The sequence below is a fragment of the Sinocyclocheilus grahami genome, unplaced genomic scaffold (genome assembly GCF_001515645.1).
Source record: "Sinocyclocheilus grahami isolate Dianchi unplaced genomic scaffold, SAMN03320097.WGS_v1.1 scaffold686.1, whole genome shotgun sequence".
NCBI classification, from domain to species: domain Eukaryota; kingdom Metazoa; phylum Chordata; class Actinopteri; order Cypriniformes; family Cyprinidae; genus Sinocyclocheilus; species Sinocyclocheilus grahami.
In genome coordinates, this window is record NW_015505865.1 from 265,834 (window position 1) to 285,664 (window position 19,831).

At 36.3% G+C, this 19,831-nt stretch overlaps 1 protein-coding gene across 2 annotated transcripts in view; it reads left to right on the plus strand.

Annotated features, from left to right (window-relative positions):
• slc25a37 (solute carrier family 25 member 37) overlaps positions 1-8,657 on the plus strand; it is a 36,214-nt gene extending 27,557 nt beyond the window's left edge. The window contains exons 1-3 of one of the 2 annotated variants that reach the window (XM_016243290.1): positions 3,914-4,138; positions 5,334-5,390; positions 7,759-8,657. In XM_016243290.1, coding sequence (XP_016098776.1) covers positions 3,916-4,138; positions 5,334-5,390; positions 7,759-8,306 — 828 coding nt within the window. In that variant the 5' untranslated portion in view covers positions 3,914-3,915 and the 3' untranslated portion in view covers positions 8,307-8,657. Of the gene's footprint in view, positions 1-3,913; positions 4,139-5,333; positions 5,391-7,758 lie in introns of those variants that run through there. The other variant, XM_016243292.1, reaches the window with a different exon arrangement.
• The last annotated feature ends 11,174 nt before the right edge of the window (positions 8,658-19,831 follow it).

Consider the following 19,831-nt stretch of genomic DNA (forward strand, 5'->3'; position numbering starts at 1 on the left):
TCTGAGACCAGCCACCCGGACAGCTGCTGCAACAATTGATTTGCATAAGCAAAGAATTTCTGCACAAACTGTCAGAAACCGTCTCAGGGAAGTTCATCTGCATGCTCGTCGTCCTCATCGGGGTCTCGACCTTACTGCAGTTCGTCGTCGTAACCAACTTGAGTGGGCAAATGTTCACATTCGATGGCGTCTGGCACTTTGTAGAGGTGTTCTCTTCACGGATGAATCCCGGTTTTTACTGTACAGGGCAGATGGCGGACAGCGTGTATGGCGTCGTGTGGGTGAGCGGTTTGCTGATGTCAGCGTTGTGGATCGAGTGGCCCATGGTGGCGGTGGGGTTATGGTATGGGCAGGCGTATGTTATGGACAACGAACACAGGTGCATTTTATTGATGGCATTTTGAATGCACAGAGATACCGTGACGAGATCCTGAGGCCCATTGTTGTGCCATTCATCCACGACCATCACCTCATGTTGCAGCATGATAATGCACGGCCCCATGTTGCAAGGATCTGTACACAATTCCTGGAAGCTGAAAACATCCCAGTTCTTGCATGGCCAGCATACTCACTGGACATGTCACCCATTGAGCATGTTTGGGATGCTCTGGATCGGCGTATACGACAGCGTGTTCCAGTTCCTGCCAATATCCAGCAACTTCGCACAGCCATTGAAGAGGAGTGGACCAACATTCCACAGGCCACAATCAACAACCTGATCAACTCTATGCGAAGGAGATGTGTTGCACTGCGTGAGGCAAATGGTGGTCACACCAGATACTGACTGGTTTTCGGACCCCCCAATACAGTAAAACTGCACATTTTAGAGTGGCCTTTTATTGTGGCCAGCCTAAGGCACACCTGTGCAATAATCATGCTGTCTAATCAGCATCTTGATATGCCACACCTGTGAGGTGGATGGATTATCTCGGCAAAGGAGAAGTGCTCACTAACACAGATTTAGACAGATTTGTGAACAATATTTGAGAGAAATAGGCCTTTTGTGTACATAGAAAAAGTCTTAGATCTTTGAGTTCAGCTCATGAAAAATGGGGGCAAAAACAAAAGTGTTGCGTTTATAATTTCGTTCAGTGTATATTAAATATTTTCTGTAGTTGAAAGAACAGTGACTAAAAACATGATTTAAAACATATATATATAATATCTTGATAACTAGTATATATAAATATGTTGGTTAAAAAGTTAACTCCAGTTTCGATGGCAGGTGAAAGTTTACAGCTGGTTTAAACGTTGGGCCTGATGGCGGTAACTAGAGAGCATTACCAGTAATCAGTGCCGAACGGATGGGGTGGTGTGAGTCACTCCTCGTGGCTGAGGGGTGGGCCAGGGCAGAGGTCGTAATCTCACACGACCAGAAGGGTGTGAACTGTGAATGTGCAAGAGTGTCTCTTGCATTTAGGATGGGGCGTTTTGAAATTGATTAACAGACCGTTATTTACACACACGCGCACACACACACACAGTCTGGTCAGCTATCCTTGTGGGGACTCTCCATAGGTGTAAGTGTTTTTCTACTGTACAGACCGTATATTCTATTGCCCTACACCAACCCTACCCCTAAACCTACCCCTTACAGGAAACTTTCTGCATTTTTAAATTTTCAAAAAACTTCATTCTGTATGATTTATAAGCTTTTGTACCCGTGGGGACTTCAATTTAGGTTCCCACCGTGACACGAGTCCCCATGAGTCTGTGTGTAGTCAGGTTTAAGTCCCCACCAGGATATATAAACCAGTACACACACACACACACATGTACAACACATACTCACATTCCTGTCGTGACTGTCACCTCTCATATATGACATTTGCTTGATAGTAACTAACCAAGTGTGCCGCACAAGTCCTAAAAAGTAAAGCCAAAACGTTTCGATCGCCCCCAGGCGGCTGGACCCAGTATAGGTCATAAACCCCGCCCTCTCCATGTAATCTAATGGGACGCGAGACAAACTAAAGAATTAATTTACACTTCAAATAATTTTCTACTAATGTAGTAAAAGTTTAGTTTTAGTTAGTTATGTGATGCTATAAAAACGGGAATGTGACGTCATGATTGACTTTGACAGCTTCTGTTTTTTGTTTTGTGAACACAAAAAAGTGTCTACACAAAAAAGTTGTTTTGGTTTGGTTTGTGGACATAAAAAATGTGTTTAAGTCCTAAGAAGTGTTTCGCGCTGTCTCTTTTTTAATGAAAGACGTTTTTTTCAGTTTTTTTTCTCAGGGGAAGTGTGTAACCCATTCAGGTTTGAAGTTTCAAACATGTTCATAGCATTACATGTCTTATTTGACTATATTTGAGGAAACGACATTGGCTTAGTGTTTTCTGTGGCATATTTAGCTGCTCTTCTGCTTTTTGTTTGCTAAAGTTCTTCAGAATGCAGAGAAATGTATTCCTAAAATAGTTGCAAACGTTTGCAAAAGCATTGCTATAATTATTATTATAATGAAGCATGAGTTGAGATTACAGAACAGCTTGAAATGGGGAGTTAAATCTGTTTGAAAACTCAATCCACCCTGATGAATGTTTTCAGGGAGATTTCTTGCTATTCCAGCATATTCCAGTTAGCTGTTGCTGTTTGATGACAGGGATTTTCTGATGATAGTTTTGGGTAAATTCAAACATATCAGGGTGTTTGTCTAGTTCACTAGTTAAAGAAGAACTAATTTAACCCTTTTGCTTAGCTTTAATAGTATCTTGTTCAAAGTAAGTTGTAACCGCTCACACTGGCTTGTCTAGTGTTTAGATTTAAGTGGTAGAATTAAAAAGATAATGGGAAAGAAAGACTGAAAAAGAAGTGTTTTGGTTTCATTTACAAGTTTAAACTTGTTTTACATGGACTATATAGACATACTTAAATGATTCTTTCACTTCATCATCATCATATATCATATGCATGTTGCATTCTAGATCTTTTGTTTTAAAAACAGTCTAAAATATTTGCATGGTTAGATATTGCAGGTGTATAGCGAAACATGTTTTAACAAGTCATATACTGTATGAGTTCTTTTCAGTGAATCATTTAAAATTGTTCCCAAATGTTCTGAATCACTATTTCTCAATCACCACAGTTAGTTGGAGTCAAAAAGATTTTTAAAACATTTAGTAATTATTCATATGTGGTCAAAAAGCCTGTATAAAAGTGTACTCACTTCAAAGTTTATATACATAGTATGAGTTCTTTTCAGTGAATCATTTAAAATTGTTCCCAAATGTTCTGAATCACTATTTCTCAATCACCACAGTTAGTTGGAGTAAAAAAAGATTTTTAAAACATTTAGTAATTATTCATATGTGGTCAAAAAGCCTGTATAAAAGTGTACTCACTTCAAAGTTATTGGTGCAAAAAACTGAGTGGTCATCATTGTGCACTTTATGTTGCTCAGACGTTTCTGGCCGGAATAAGCTTCAGTTTGTGGATCAGGCTTTATTCTGATAGCCTGGTTGCTGTGCCCCTCAGTCTCTGTGTGTTATGATGATTTTTGCCAAATCATTCATATTAAACAAAGCATGTTTTATAACTGAGCCAAAGTGTTGGGTAAGCAGAAAGATTGACTGCTTCTATCTCTGTCTACATATTGATGGTATTTCCTTCCCTTTTTGTTAACAATTTAACAATCCTTTTTATTTCTGTCAGAAAATATCTATTTTTAGGGGTCTCTGTAAATTATATAGATATTTTTGGTGGAATTGAATGAAAAGCTATGACATCTGAGATTTGTTTTGAGGTGAAACTGCCTTGTATGCCACACAATGTCAGAACACAAGACAAAAATAACTGATCTTCATGATTTGGTCTAGTTCGGAAACTATGTTTGAAAATATATACATATCAAGAGTTGTTCTTTTTATTGTTGATATGCTTATATGCTGCTGTTTTTCTGTCCATAGACACGTATGCAGAGTTTACAGCCGGACCCAAAGGCTCAGTACCGCAGTGTGTACAGTGCACTGAAGAGGATTGTGCGGACTGAGGGTCTCCTTCGGCCCTTGAGGGGCCTCAATATCACTGTGCTGGGGGCCGGTCCTGCACACGCACTCTATTTCGCCTGCTACGAGCGGATCAAGCGCAGCCTTAGTGACGTCATACAGAACGGAGGCAACAGTCACATTGCTAACGGTAGGAGAAGGGATTATTCTGTGAGTTCTTAAAGGCATGGGTCACCCAAAATTGAAAACTTGCTGTTAATTTACTCACCCTCAGGCCATCCAAGATAGGTGACTTTTTCTTAAGTAGAACAGTAAAGAAGATGTTTAGCTGAAACCATGGTCCTTGGTGTTTCATACAATGCAATTAGTGACTCCCAGCACTTGAGAGTAAAATCAGGCAACACAAAATTAATATCCGTGGCTCCTGACTATATATAGAGGTCTTAAGAAGCGAAAAGATCAATCAATGCAAGAAACCGATCTTTATTTACAACATTATTACGTGTAATTCATAGCCTCAGGCAAACGGGAAAGCTGATTCTTTTCTGCGAACTGGTTCTTTCAGAGAGTTCGCTTCTGGTTCAAATAACTGATTCACCAGTTTATGTAATCATGCAATGACATCAGGTATATGCAATTATATTTTTAAAGTACCCAATAGTGATGTGATGTAAAACACAGATGTTTTACACGTTTAAAGCATATGAAGTGAATAAACGATTCAGTCCGATTTGGTGAAATGGTTCAACTAGTTCGCTTAAAAGAACTGGTTAAAAAGAACGATTAGTTCGCTAACCGGACGTCACTTCGGACCATTTGCCTAAGGCTAAGGATTACAGGTAATGATGTTGAAAATAATGTTCAGTTTCTTGCACAGAGCGATTGTTTTGCTTCATAAGACCTCAATATATTGTAAGGAGTCACGCATATTAATTTTGTGTTGCCTTGATATGCTTTTTTGACTCTGAAAGTGACTGTAGCTGTGGACTTGCATTTTAATCACCAAGAACTGATTTTTGCTAAAAATCTTCTTTACTGTTCTGCTGAAGAAAAAATGTCACCTACATCTTGGATGGCCTAAGGGTGAGTAAATTAACAGCAAATTTGCATATTTGGTGAACTATCCCTTTAATGAATGTCCATTGCTAGATTTCTGACTCTGAACTCAAGAGCAAGAGATCAAGGGTTTATAATTTGGCAGGTACAGCGTTGTTGTGTTTCCGTTGTGCCATCGTTTTGAGGAAAAGGAATGGAAAGCGCCCCTTTGTCTGTTGTATAGGACATTGTAAAAGTAGCATATGAGTTTGACTTTCTGTTCTGTTTTTTCCACATGTTGTGACTTGATATGGTGATGTACATAATTTTTCTTCTCTTTTCCTCTTCAGGTGTGGCAGGAAGTGTTGCCACTGTCCTCCACGATGCCTTCATGAACCCAGCAGAAGGTATTCTTCTACTGTCAATACCAGTCAATAATGAATCTTATATTTTTAATACTGTTATAAGTAAACTGTAAAGTGGTTTGTTTTTGGGTCTTTCAAGATAACTGTTGCAGACTACGCCCAAGAAATTCCACATTTCATCAGTATTAATTTTAGATTTTATCTGGGCTTATCTTTTTGTGAGCTGATTCACTTTTTTTTATTTATTTATTTATTTATTTTTTTTTTTTTATTTACTTAATAGAAGCTTTTCATCAGCTCACAAACCTCCTGCAGTTCCCTCATTAATCCCAGTTTGGAAACCCTTGTCTAGACAATAGAAATATATCATTAAAATCAAATGAGTTATTATTATTATTATGATTATCTTGGATATAATTTCTTTCTTTCTATAATATTTTCACAAAAAATTAGTTACAATAGGTTGCAAGAGTGTGATTATAAACACAGTGAGGTTGTGAAAATGACTAGTGAGTAGATGAGTTGACCTGTTTGCTGTGATGACGTTTAATGTCCTCTGTGGTCCCATTTAGACACTTGTTAGCAACAAGTAAAGGCTGTAAAAAAAACAAGGGGTTCTTACTGATGTATTTTATGTCGTAGAATAAAACATGAAAATATCTGAGCTTGTGTTAAACATAACTTATTTCAGAAATTTAACCGAAAACCCATTCAAAAAACTGAACCGGATGTGCTAAAATGCAAACTTGTTTTCGTACTTTTTTTTTTATTTTTTATTTACTTAATAGAAGCTTTTCATCAGCTCACAAACCTCCTGCAGTTCCCTCATTAATCCCAGTTTGGAAACCCTTGTCTAGACAATAGAAATATATCATTAAAATCAAATGAGTTATTATTATTATGATTATCTTGTATATAATTTCTTTCTTTCTATAATATTTTCACAAAAAATTAGTTACAATAGGTTGCAAGAGTGTGATTATAAACACAGTGAGGTTGTGAAAATGACTAGTGAGTAGATGAGTTGACCTGTTTGCTGTGATGACGTTTAATGTCCTCTGTGGTCCCATTTAGACACTTGTTAGCAACAAGTAAAGGCTGTAAAAAAAACAAGGGGTTCTTACTGATGTATTTTATGTCGTAGAATAAAACATGAAAATATCTGAGCTTGTGTTAAACATACCTTATTTCAGAAATTTAACCGAAAACCCATTAAAAAAACTGAACTGGATGTGCTAAAATGCAAACTTGTTTTCGGGTTGTGCCCAACAAAAATGAGTCATTCCAACCAAGGTTGAATAATATGGGTTCTTAATCACTGATTTCAGTATAATACTAGCAGATATGATGCAAACCTAATTGCTGAATTGACCCTTCGCAAACAACAGCGGTCATGATAGATCGCTGTAGCGCCTCAGTTCAAGTAGCAAGTGAACCGATCATCTCTTCCTCTTTACAAGTTATAGCAAGAAATAAACATGAATGAACATCAGAGGTAGGGCTGCACGATTAATCGAATGTGATTGTCATGCGTATTTGTCAGTAAAGCCGGTTCTGTAATTAGTAGTAAATCTCCATCACATGCTTTCAGATGGAGCATACTTTCAGAGCCGTAGTTCACTGTCAGTGCTTGTCAGTGAACTACAGCTCTGTGTAGTAAATACTGCTCCACCTGAAAGCATGTGAAAATACCACATTTAATAACTTGTTTTTACTCCAAACTCTCTTCATAAAGTCAGTTGAGTGTTTGAAATAAATCCTTCTGTGAGATGATGTAGCGTCTTACACAGAATAATGCACGCAACATATTTCATAGTATTCTAAGCAGTGATAAAGGCTATGTCGATTAGCATTGCATTGTTATATACTTACAGACAAACTCAGATAAACCATATATTGTCATAGTCGTGTGTTTATTAGTCACATTGAATCAATGAAAGCAGTTAAAGCTTCTGTTTATTCAGCAACAGCTATGGGGATTTCCTGGGTTTCTTCTGCAAGGCTATTTGGAGTTTCAGTGCGAGAGCGCCCTCTGGCCTTCGGATGGAGATTTACTACTGATCACAGAACCGTGCTTCACTGAAAGATACACATGACAATCGCAGCTTCTGCCTAATCGTGATTTATCACCTTTGCGATTTAATTTTGATTAATCGTGCAGCCCTAATCAGAAGGTATCTTTTTTTAACCGCAAAAAAGACGTCAATACACACAATTTTTCAAGTTCAAAATGGTTGGTCAGATCGCCTGTCAATCAAACTCCAGGCGAAGTGTGACACATAACACTTTTTGTATTATTCATAAAAATCGTGGTTCGTTAGACTTAGCATTTGTATTCTTGATGAGAGTGATGAGTACAATGAATGTTTTAAGTCAGTGAATTGAGTCTTTTTCACTCTCTCTCGCTCAGTGGTGAAGCAGAGGATGCAGATGTATAACTCTCCATACCGCAGCCTGTATGACTGCGTCCTGACAGTCAGTCGCAAGGAAGGCCTGGCTGCCTTCTACCGCAGCTACAGCACTCAACTCACCATGAACATCCCCTTCCAGGCCGTCCACTTCATCACTTACGAATTCATGCAGGAACATTTTAACCCCCAGCGCGAGTACCGGCCCGAGACGCACATCCTGTCTGGAGCGGCGGCCGGTGCTGTGTCCGCTGCCCTAACCACTCCACTAGACGTGTGCAAGACGCTGCTAAACACGCAGGAGAACGTGGCTCTCAGCTCCGCACACGTTAGCGGACATCTCTCCGGCATGGTGAACGCACTCAGGACAGTGTACCGGCTGGGCGGCGTGCCGGCGTTTTTTAAAGGTGCCAGAGCGCGGGTGATTTATCAGATGCCGTCTACAGCCATCGCCTGGTCCGTGTATGAGTTCTTCAAATACTTTCTGACCCAACAGGAACTGCACATCCAGGAACTGAGGAGAGACGCTCGCAAGGCCAGCCCTACATGAGACCCGTTAGCACTGAAGCCCATCCAAAGAGTGAGCGTGAGGATCAACAGACGAAGGAAGACGCCTTTGACTCAAAGGGGAATGTAGATGCTCATTTCTTATGCAGTAGACACTCCAGCAGCTTCTTTGTTTGTTGCTAACGTATTTATTGGAAGAGTTTAATGTTGTTACGAGGATGTATGGACGCTGCACACTACAGAACTTACTTATAAACATGATGGAAACAGAAAGGTAAAGATGTGTAGATGTTTTGTTTGTATTCTCACTTACATAACATATTTATGATTGAATATGATGGTGTGCATCTTATATATGCACACACACACACCATCTGCTCAATGACGCAACAAACCTGTGAGGAAGAACTTTTTTTTTTTATTTTATTTTGTTGGCTTTTCTGGACTTTTTAATATTTTAGGGGTTCAGAAGAGTTTGCTTTTATTAGTTTACTATTTTATTTTTTATTATTATTTTTTTAAATATAATTTAAGACATTCCTGAATTCTGTTGCGCAATAATCAGACCAATTTTTATTATTATTATTATTTTTTTTTTATTAGTATTGCCTAATCATCTATGAAAGCGGCCTGAGCTTTAAGCTCTGCATTTTCTATTCAAAGTTGGACACTGCTTTTTTTTTTTTTTTTTTTTTTTTTGTTGGCTTTTTTGGACTTTTTAATATTTTAGGGGTTCAGAAGAGTTTGCTTTTATTAGTTTACTATTTTATTTTTTATTATTATTTTTTTAAATATAATTTAAGACATTCCTGGATTCTGTTGCGCAATAATCAGACCAATTTTTATTATTATTATTATTTTTTTTTTTATTAGTATTGCCTAATCATCTATGAAAGCTGCCTGAGCTTTAAGCTCTGCATTTTCTATTCAAAGTTGGACACTGCTTTTTTTTTTTTTTTGGTTTTTTTTTGTGTATCTTTTTAAGAAAATATTGATGCGTATTAATCTTAGTCAGGGAAGATGACAAATTTAATTTGACTCAAATAAAAGTGTGGCTGTGAGGAATAGAAGTACTGGAATAGGTAACAGTTTTCAGAGGTTTTGGCCACTATAATTTGTAAAACAATGAACAAACTCAGCCTCTTTTTTTATTCAGGTTCGATTATATTTCATAAACCCTGACAGAAGTTCTAAACTAGATTACTTGCACCATGAAAACTCAGTTTTCATGCATTCAGCTTATCCAAATATTTTACATTTCACTATTGTTTAGATGAACTAGTCTACTATTGAAATTTGATTTCCAAAGAACTGGATACTAATTTAATGAAATTGCCTGATTTCATCACACTAAAGCACTTATGATTTATAAATGCATAGTGTATGTATTCCTCTGTTAATGTGCTCAAAATGTTCACTTTAGCAGAGGAAGTTGAAAGCTGAAATGAATGAGTTTTTTTGTGTGATAAGTTTTCTTTTATTGTTTTAGAACATAGTCAACGATGATATATATTACCAGTCAAGCCTGTGATATAATTATGAGACGTGATCTATGCAGTGGGTTTTGCAGCTTTAGAAGTTGTCCTGCTTGTTAAAACCCTGAGAAATCCTTATTCCTTAATGAAGTAGATAGAAAGTTTCATAGCTGTGACAATCTATTTCAGTCTGGGAGCAGATTTATTCTGTTTCTGAGCTGTTTGTGAATAAGCAGCTGACTCATCCTTTGTGTTCTGCCTCTCTGTGAATCTCTAGATTCAGTCGCCCATTCAGAATAAAGCTTGCCTTGTTTTCCAGAAATAGACCTTAGTCAGAGTAGATGGCATATTTCATTAGTTATGAATGAAAACAAGGCTGTGGGAGACATCGGAAATCCCCCCCAAAAAAGATGGCTTTTCAGTGTTTTGTTTTCTAAATGATTGACAAGAAGGAATTCTGTAATTTGAAGCTTTATTTAAAGCAATAGTTAACTAAAAAAATTTAACTTTTCGAGTCATTTGCTGACTTTTATGTGGTCCCAATCTGATATCACTTTTGTTCTTCCATGAAACACAAATTAAGATATTTTAATATTCTCATAATTTTTGTCCATCCATTGAAAGTCCACAGAACTTCAAAAAGTTCATAAAGACATCATAAAAGTAATTCACATCCATCAATCTGTCGGTTTAATCCAAGTCTTCTGAAGAGACACAAATGCTTTATATAACGAACAGATTTAATTTAGGCTTTTATTCACAAATAGAACATGCATCGAGTGCAACAAACATGGTAAACAGAAGCTCAAATGTACTTGCTTGACACACACACACACACACACACACACATAAAGATTTGTTTTCATATGTCAACCAAGTATAGTTAAGCTTCTGTTTACCATATTTGATCAGAAGAATTGGAATCAAACTGCTCGATTCATATGGATTTACTGTTATGTCTTTATGAACTTCTTGAAGCTTGAATTTTTTTGTTGTGTGCATTTTCGATGGCTGGACAAAAATTATGAGAGCATGTTAAAAATATCTTTACTCTCTTATGGGTTTGGGTGAGTAAATCCATCCTTTTTTTGGGTGAACTGAACATTGAAACTGACATTCAGTCCAAAGTAACAATGTTTCTAAGGCTCTATGCAAACAATTCTCTCCTCAGATTTCTTGAATGAGGCCCAAAATGTCAGTTGTATAGTTTTACAAACAAGAAATACGGCACATGCTCTTAAGGTCAGTGTTGAACTTGCACTGGAATCACGCACAATAATCAAGAGAGTAGAGGAATGGATCTGTAAATAGTGTATAGTATTCGTAAGAGTAGTTTGTTTTGACAACTTTCATTTGAATTCTATTTTATTTGACTTTTAGCTCTTGATTGAGATGATACGCATGTATCGTGTGCAGGACGTCCTGTTAGTGGACCAACAGATGAAACGCACACCAGAAGCATCCTGCAGCCTTCTATATTACAGCGCCAGTGTTTTGTTTGCCTCTTCAGGCGTTCATCAGACGTTTACCAGTGTTCATACTGCATCTTTGCAATCTATGCATAGGACGGGACGGGGTGTGAGAGGGTTTCTGGTTTTACTCTGAGCTGACCGGTTCAGCTGTAGCTGTGTTCTGTTTGGTCTGTGCCTTTCCTGTGTCCTCTCTCACTTCCTGTTCCCTTGGACTTTTGTCCCTGGCTTTCTGTTTATTTCATCTCATAAGGGCTGGATGTTCCTAATGCCGGTCCAATGAGATTTGTGTTTGTTTGCCTTCTGATTATTATTGGTTTAGTACTTGATTTGCTGTGTGTTTCCAGACCACTTTTTCGACTAGCATCTAGGGAACCAAAGAAATGGACGTCTTCTCTCACTATCATTACAGTATAGCTTTATATATCACTGAACTTACACATGCCTTTCAAATCGGGGAACGATGACGTTAGCGTTTGACATATTGAGATTTGTATGGCAATGTTTTAGGTTTTCCTGTTTTAGGATGCGTAGTTGGGTCATTACAACCGAGATGATGGATGTGGTGATATTTATCATGAGGGGCTGCACAAAGCATATTTTTTTTATTTGACTGATCAAGGGCAAATCTCCATTACCCTTTGGATCCCTGTGGTGGGGTGGAAACCCCATGGGTTTGCTTCTTCAGGGTCCAGCATTTTTAAATGCTTCCTATCTGTAATTGATCTGCAAGACGAGCCGTTTTAAAATACACGTTGTATTTGAAACCATTTTAAATTGTATTTCAATTTTCTCATTTTAAAGGTTTTGCATTTGGGTCCAGTATTATTAACAACATTCCGTTCGTTCTGTGTATGTTGATGTTGTCTGATCATCACTACGTACCATGTTTTGAGAAAACATAAAACGGATTTATCAATGTCTAATCCTGATATTTGCCACATTGCAGTGAAGTGCTGCAGTGTTAGTCCTCTAAATCAGTGGTTCCCAACCCTGGTCCTTGAGGCACCCCAACACTGCATATTTTGCATGTCTCCTTTCTCTGACACACCAGTTTCAGGTCTTGGAGTCTCTACTAATGAGCTGATAACCTGAATCAGGTGTGTTTGATTAAGGAGACAAGCAAAACGTGCAGTGTTGGGGTGCCTCCAGGACCAGGGTTGGGAACCACTGATTTAAATATGCATCATGAACCAATTCATGTCTTGGCCGCTCCGTGCGCACATTGTAGAAGAAGTGGGAGGATTTTAAAATATAAAAAAAAATAGTGCCATCTAGTGTACACAAGTTTTTCTTTTTTTCTCGTTTTACTGCAATGAAAATGTAAAATGTAGACTCTAAAACTGATTTGTGGAAATGCTGCTACAGTTTGAAACACTGGAGCTGAAATAAAATGCACAATGATCAAATGTGTGTCTTATTTGGTATGTAAGTTTGTGACCTTGTATGAATGTTTGTCATGAATTAGAGCTGCACAATTAATCGAATTTCTAATCGCGATTAATCAATCAATCAATCTTTATTACAGACTCAAGGTCCAAATTAAAAAATACAACAATACCAGTATCTCCACAGCTTTGACTGATACCGTGTAGTACTAACCCTTATATTTGATAGACCCACAATAATCTCATTTTTTTAAGCATTTAGCCGGCAGATAAATCTATACATAAGATTTCGTAACAGTGCTTTAAAAGTGATTACTCTTGCACTCACAAACATTTCACTTGCAACTTTGCATGATTAACCCGACCAAAAGCTTTAGATGCATCAATGAAGCACATAAAGACTGATGAGTTTTTATCTCTATACTTGTTTACTATTTCCTTTAATGCATAGATGCAAAGATCAGTACCATGTTTAGCCTTAAATCCAAACTGATTGTCTGTAGAATTAATAAACACATTTAACCTATCCAGCAAGATTTTTTCCAACACTTTAGACAGGATACTAACTAAAGCTCTAGGTCTATAATTATCTAAATTACCTACCATTCCAGCTTTGTTCTTAATAGTTCTGGCACTAACAGAACAGACAACATTGATTCTGGTAACACACCATGAATCAAAAGGCCAGTAAAACAGACAGCTAATAAAGGGGATATCCTCTTACTTCCATATTTAAGATGTTCGGCAGAAATGTTATCTAGGCCACTAGCTTTATTTTGAGGCAATTTACTTATAGCATGATCCACCTCACGTGACATAATCACTATTGGATCATTAACTTGAATTCATTTTGGATGCATTTAAAAAGACTACAATAATGCTGTCTCCATAATTCTGCAATATTCTCTGCCCCACAAACTCCATCAAAGAAGAGATACTCTGCATCTATTAAAAGTTCTGACTTTTTTCCAAAAATCCGTAATATTATGATTTAGCAACTGCATAGCCATAAAATCAGTCCTTAAGGTTTGCTCATTTTTACAGATAAAACGAATAGCATACTTATATCTTGCATTTGTAGACTTCTTATACTCAAGCTCAGGCCCTTGCCTGGGTCTTCCTGCTATAACCCATCATTTAAAAGCTTCCCAGGCTTCGGCCTGATAATCAGCTACATATTTACTCCAGCCAGGCCTAGTCTTATTCATTATACCCTTCGATTTAAAAAATGGCTTACTACAACCATGCAGGGCATTAACTATATCATTATACATTGAGCAGATATCCTTCTGATGATTTGCATCTTTACAGTTAACATCACTACACATCATTGCATCCCTAGGTAAATGAATATTACTCAGACATCTATCTGTATTTACATAATAGACAAAAAGTTCCTCCTTTGTAAGTGCTGACCAATCCATTTTTGCTGCATTGATATTATTTTCATTATTAGACATCGCTACAAGAAACTCAACCTTTATCACCATAGACACAGGTATGTGATCAGTTGTTACTGTATCATATAACATACTCATACCCCTCAGCGAGGCATGTGCATCTGCTGTACTAATACAATGGTCCAACCATGATGTTGTTCCAAGCCTCACTAACATAGGTATAGCTATCTACAGGCAAACACACTTCACTTGACAAAATGAGATTATTATCTTGGCAAACTGGACAATATGACTGGAAAATAATGAATTTCTGTCTGAAATATCCGCATTCATGTCCCCAATGACATACACAATAGAAACAGTAGAACTTTCAATAAAAGAACTGATAAAAGCTAGTCTATTTAAATACTCATCTTCATTATGATGGCATTCGTAAGGTGTATACACATTTAGAATAATGAAATTATCATCTTGATAAGTAATCTGAATTGCAAATTAACATCCAATCTAATTACCTTAACCAGTGGGTCTAACTTTTTTTTCCACAGTATGGCTACACCCCCAGATATCCTATACCTTTGATTAAATCCATACCAAGATCTACTGTGGATTCACCAGCACCATGAAAATCAACATTAAGAGAATTCAATGTATCCAAATCTTGCATTGCTAAAAATGTCTCTTGCAAGCACAAAATATCACAGTTCTCCAACAGACTGTCCACAACCATACGGCGGGCTTTATCCCCAACACTCTGGCCCACACGCAGATTACAGATTACAATTATGCATGCCACAATTGCATAATCGTTAAAAGCGGCGATTAATCGTTCAAAGTCCACTCGTGTTATTCTGCACGCTTAAAATGTGTTTTTTTCTTTCTACATGTTATCTTAAGGGTTTTTTTCCTCCATTATTTTAGTTTTAGTACATTATAATACCATTCATATTTTTTACTTTTTTATAATTTAAAGAAGAAACGATGTTTAGTTGACATTTGAGGCTTAATACTAAAGCGCTAAAGGTTTTTCAGTTAGAGTGTTTTCAGCTTGTTTATTTTCATATAAAATACGGCATGCAGTTGCATCAAACAATGGTATAAACATCATTCAATGTAAACTGTGATATTACTTTTTTATAATTTAAAGAAGAAACGATGTTTAGTTGACATTTGAGGCTTAATACTAAAGCACTAAAGGTTTTTCAGTTATTGTTTTCAGCTTGTTTATTTTCATATAAAATACGGCATGCAGTTGCATCAAACAATGGTATAAACATCATTCAATGTAAACTGTGATAATCGTAATTAATAATCGCAATTACAATTTCAAGCGAATAATCGACGATTATGATTTTTGTCATAATCTTACAGCCCTGTCATGAGCGCATATTCGGCTGAAGTGATTGTGAGGCTCGTTTTATGGCCTGTTAATAAACAATCAAGAACAATTCGATTCAGAAAGATTTAAATATGCAAAATGTTTTCACTTTTTCTTTTTTTAATGAGCATTATCTTATTCGATTTCTGTTATAAAAAAGACGGTTAAACAATCAAAACCATATGAACCTGCTTTTTATTGTTGTTATCAAAAATATCCGTTTTGAAATATTGAAATACCACCTAATGTAAATAAATATTGTTTAACCCGAATGTTTACATTTTTTTTAAACATTCTGTTTAAATAAATGTAAAAAGAACAACTACGAATGAAAATTCATCAAACAAAATGGCAAAAGTGACAAATATTATAAAACATTTTTGAATAACTTAGTCTTTCAAATAAGAGTCAACCTATTCTGAAAAGACTCTGAAAATTCTTCCTTCATTATATAGCTGACTCTTACCTGAATGTTTGTCAGTGTGGGTTTATTGTGTTCAATTGATCTAACAGCTGTTAGAAAAATATGATGGTTGACATTTTTATTTGTAGGACAGAACTCCAATGTGCTAAATTATTCTAATTTAAATATCCAGTTAAATTTATTGTAATTTAAGTTGGGTTTGATTAGAACTAGGCTAGATGTAAAAAGACCACTGCAATAGAAAATAGACATTGATGTAATTGGGCCTTTGAGGTATACTGTTTTGAGATATAGATACTGTCGATTAATAAACATCATGTGTGTTGCTGAGGCGTCCATTGAGGGACCTCTCTGTCTGCAGAGGGCGCTGTTGTCCAGAGTATATGCCTTCTATTACAACAAGGGACGGTTTTTTAACTATTATGAAAGTCAAATAAGGATAACAGTATAAATCCTGTTTCACATAAGTGTGAAGACATTGCTCGGTTTAGTATCATCAATATACTATTATAGTTTGTTATTTTGTTTGTTTCTGTCATTTACATTTTTGTTTACGTTTTAGTAATTTTGTTGTGAACTTTTTATTTTTTTGCAATTATTTTTTAAAATGTCTATATTGTTTTTATTATTTGTTTAGTTTATTTAGTTTTTGTTATTTCAGTACTTCAACTTAGAGTAAACAAAAATGAGAAATGGTTTAAAATATTTATTTATTATTATTATTTATTTATTTTTGCTATAAATGTTGTCCAGTATTCAAAATAAAAAGAAAACATGACTTGATTTTGTGACTTTTTTTTCTCACAGTTTGACTTTATATCTTTATATCTTATACCTTTTAACAGGCTTCCATAAAGTTCACTTATAAAGTAATAAAATGAGATAAATATGCTTTTAACTTTATTATGATGTGGCATAAAGTTATGTATCTGTGTCTTTAGATACTTTAGGCCATACAGACTTGAATAAGAAATAAATATGCACAAATATTTTTGCAAAGGCATTGGCCAATTAATGCATTGTCGTTTGTTCTTAGTCACCTGATGAAAGCCTGAGAGGTCATGATGGACTGAAACTCTCAGTCAGTTTGGCTGCATCTCTCCAGCAGCAGTTCTTGATCAGTCTTGCAAGGAAAACAACGTCCTCTGTTCTCCAATTGTGACACATGTCTGAGGACACGTACACACTCCCCACACACCGCTTGGGCCTTGTTTGGTGTTTTTGTTTGCTCTTGTCTGAGATGGCTGTGTATCTGGGAGGTATAAAAAGATAGTCCTCCATCATCCTGTGCTGAAATGTCCTCATAACCCTCCCAATCACTTCATCTGCACACGCTTATCCTACATCAGATAAAGCAAGGGTCCAGGTCTTAAGTGAATGTTCATTCCCTCACAGAACAAATACATGCTGGAGACACATATTACTCTCTAACCATCCAAAATCATGAGTCATCTTTTCTGAGGTTTTAGTCTTGTATAGGGCCGCATTACAGCAACATCCTATCTTAAATCTAAAGTTAAGATCTGACTCCACCATGATACTCAGAGAAACCGCTATGGTTTCAGCTGAGATAGGCCTGTAATAGAGCCTTAGCTTCTTTGTTTCTGTGGCCGACTAACTTTGCGAATCATGAGGATGTGCTGTTGAGCATTGTCTTATCAGTTTGGGCAAATTTGTCACGGCATATTGCAGCACTGACAATGGCTCTCTTTGTGGAGGAGCTGAACGTGCTCATCACTGCAGCGGAGGAGATTCTGTTTGTTTTGCCAAGCCTCAATGGAGGTCATATTGGTCTTGCGACCACACTGTGTGCTCAATCCTAAGAGCCAATCAAATCATCAAATGATACGGATAGAATTTAGGGTTCCAGCAGCCAAAATTTAGTTCAGTCATGTTCAATTCATTAACATTTAAGTTTATGCTTAAAAGTAATATCTGTAAATATGGTAGGAAAAATAAAAAAATAAATATACATATATATTATTTTTCGTACCCCACTGACATTTTTAAAGGATATTCTTAAATCTGAATTTATTATTATTATTATTATTTAATTATTTTTTTTCAGAAAACGAGACTTAAAGGGATAGCTCCCCTTCAATTGCAGTATGGAGAAGAAAAAAAACTATCCCTTTAAGGCATTTTCCTTCTTATGTAAATTTATCTTGATTTAAGAATGTTTAGATATTTATATTTTGATATAGATATTTATATGTTTATATATCAGGGTCGGAAATTAACGAGGGTTTGTGGCAAAAATGTCACCAAAATTAACAAAAATGCCCCACAAATTCAAGACAAAGGGGCTAAAATTGCCCCTGCACAATTAAACAACATATTACGGCTGTTGCGATAACAATGAAATGTGCAAATGAATGAAAAGTATCAATTAGTGGAATTACATTTAGATTCGCTCACACTGCATCAGATTGCTTTTTACGAGCCTGTTGTTGTTGTTTTTTGTAGCGTTAAGCCTTATAACCAGTCACACGCGTTTCTGTTGAAGTTAGGAATGCATTGGCCATTCAGAGGCGCTCAGATTAGTCAGCGCTGAAAACGTGTCGATCAGAGGCGTTTAGATTTAAGGGATAGTTCACCCCAAAAATTTTTATTACCCCATGATTTACTCACCCTCAAGGCATCCTAGGTGTACATGACTTTCTTTTTTCAGACGAATACAATCGGAGTTATATAACAAACAAAGTTTTTTTTACATCTATAATTAAGATACATTAAGATACATTTTTAAACAGTCTATTGTTTTTAAACATTCTTAAACAGTCTTATTGTCAACAGTTTAAAATATTTAGATTGATTAAATTGGATAATTTTAATGAAGTGATTATAAAAATTGCCATTACGGATGTAAAAAATGATTGCTGTGGGATAAAATGTGCCAGATGTTTTGGCCTAAGTTGTGCCAGTGGCTCTCTTTACTAATAGAGATTTGCCTTCAAATGCAGGAAATAATATTACAATTTTAAAAATACATTTGATACATTTATTGTTTTGATACATAAAAAAATTATTAAAGGGGTCATATGATGTTGCTAAAAAGAACATTATTTTGTGTATTTGGTGTAATGAAATGTTTATGCGGTTTAAGGTTAAAAAACACATTATTTTCCACATACTGTACATTATTGTTTCTCCTCTATGCCCCGCCTTTCTGAAACGCGTCGATTTTTACAAAGCTCATCGGTCTGACAAGCAAGGTGTGCTGTGATTGGCCAGCTATCCAGTGCGTTATGATTGGCCAAATACCTCAAGCGTGTGACGGAAATGTTTCGCCCCTCACTATACTGTGATGATGCCGTGTCCGGCCGGAGCAATGATTCAAAAACATTAAAACCCATTATAAACGAGGCATTCGTTGCATCCAGTGGGGACAAAATTATTAAACAGTCTATTATTTTTAAACATTCTTAAACAGTCTTATTGTCAACAGTTTAAAATATTTAGATTGATTAAATTGGATAATTTTAATGAAGTGATTATAAAAATTGCCATTACGAATGTAAAAAATGATTGCTGTGGGATAAAATGTGCCAGATGTTTTGGCCTAAGTTGTGCCAGTGGCTCTCGGCCGGAGCAATGATTCAAAAACATTAAAACCCATTATAAACGAGGCATTCGTTGCATCCAGTGGGGACAAAATTATGGATTATAATGACTTATACTGTCTTTTTACGCGTTGCGTTGCATCGTGCCGCGTAAACATAAAACCATGTCTGCATTTGTGATCGGAGAAACGACAAACAACAAGCCCTACTCTACACTGCCCAAAAAACTCACTTTTAATATAAAAAATATATATATAAAAATATAAAAAACTTACTTACAGTATGTGAGTCAGAACAGCCGGCATTGTAGTCTACTCTCCCAGGATCAGGAAACAGTCCTCCATAAAATGTGCTGCACACATCTAAATATTTGGGTTGAACTGTTCTGGAACAGTGTTGTAAATACAACTTAACCACTGATTTCTAGTCGTGTCCATTTTTGGAAGACCAAACAAAGTAGTTTCACTTTCA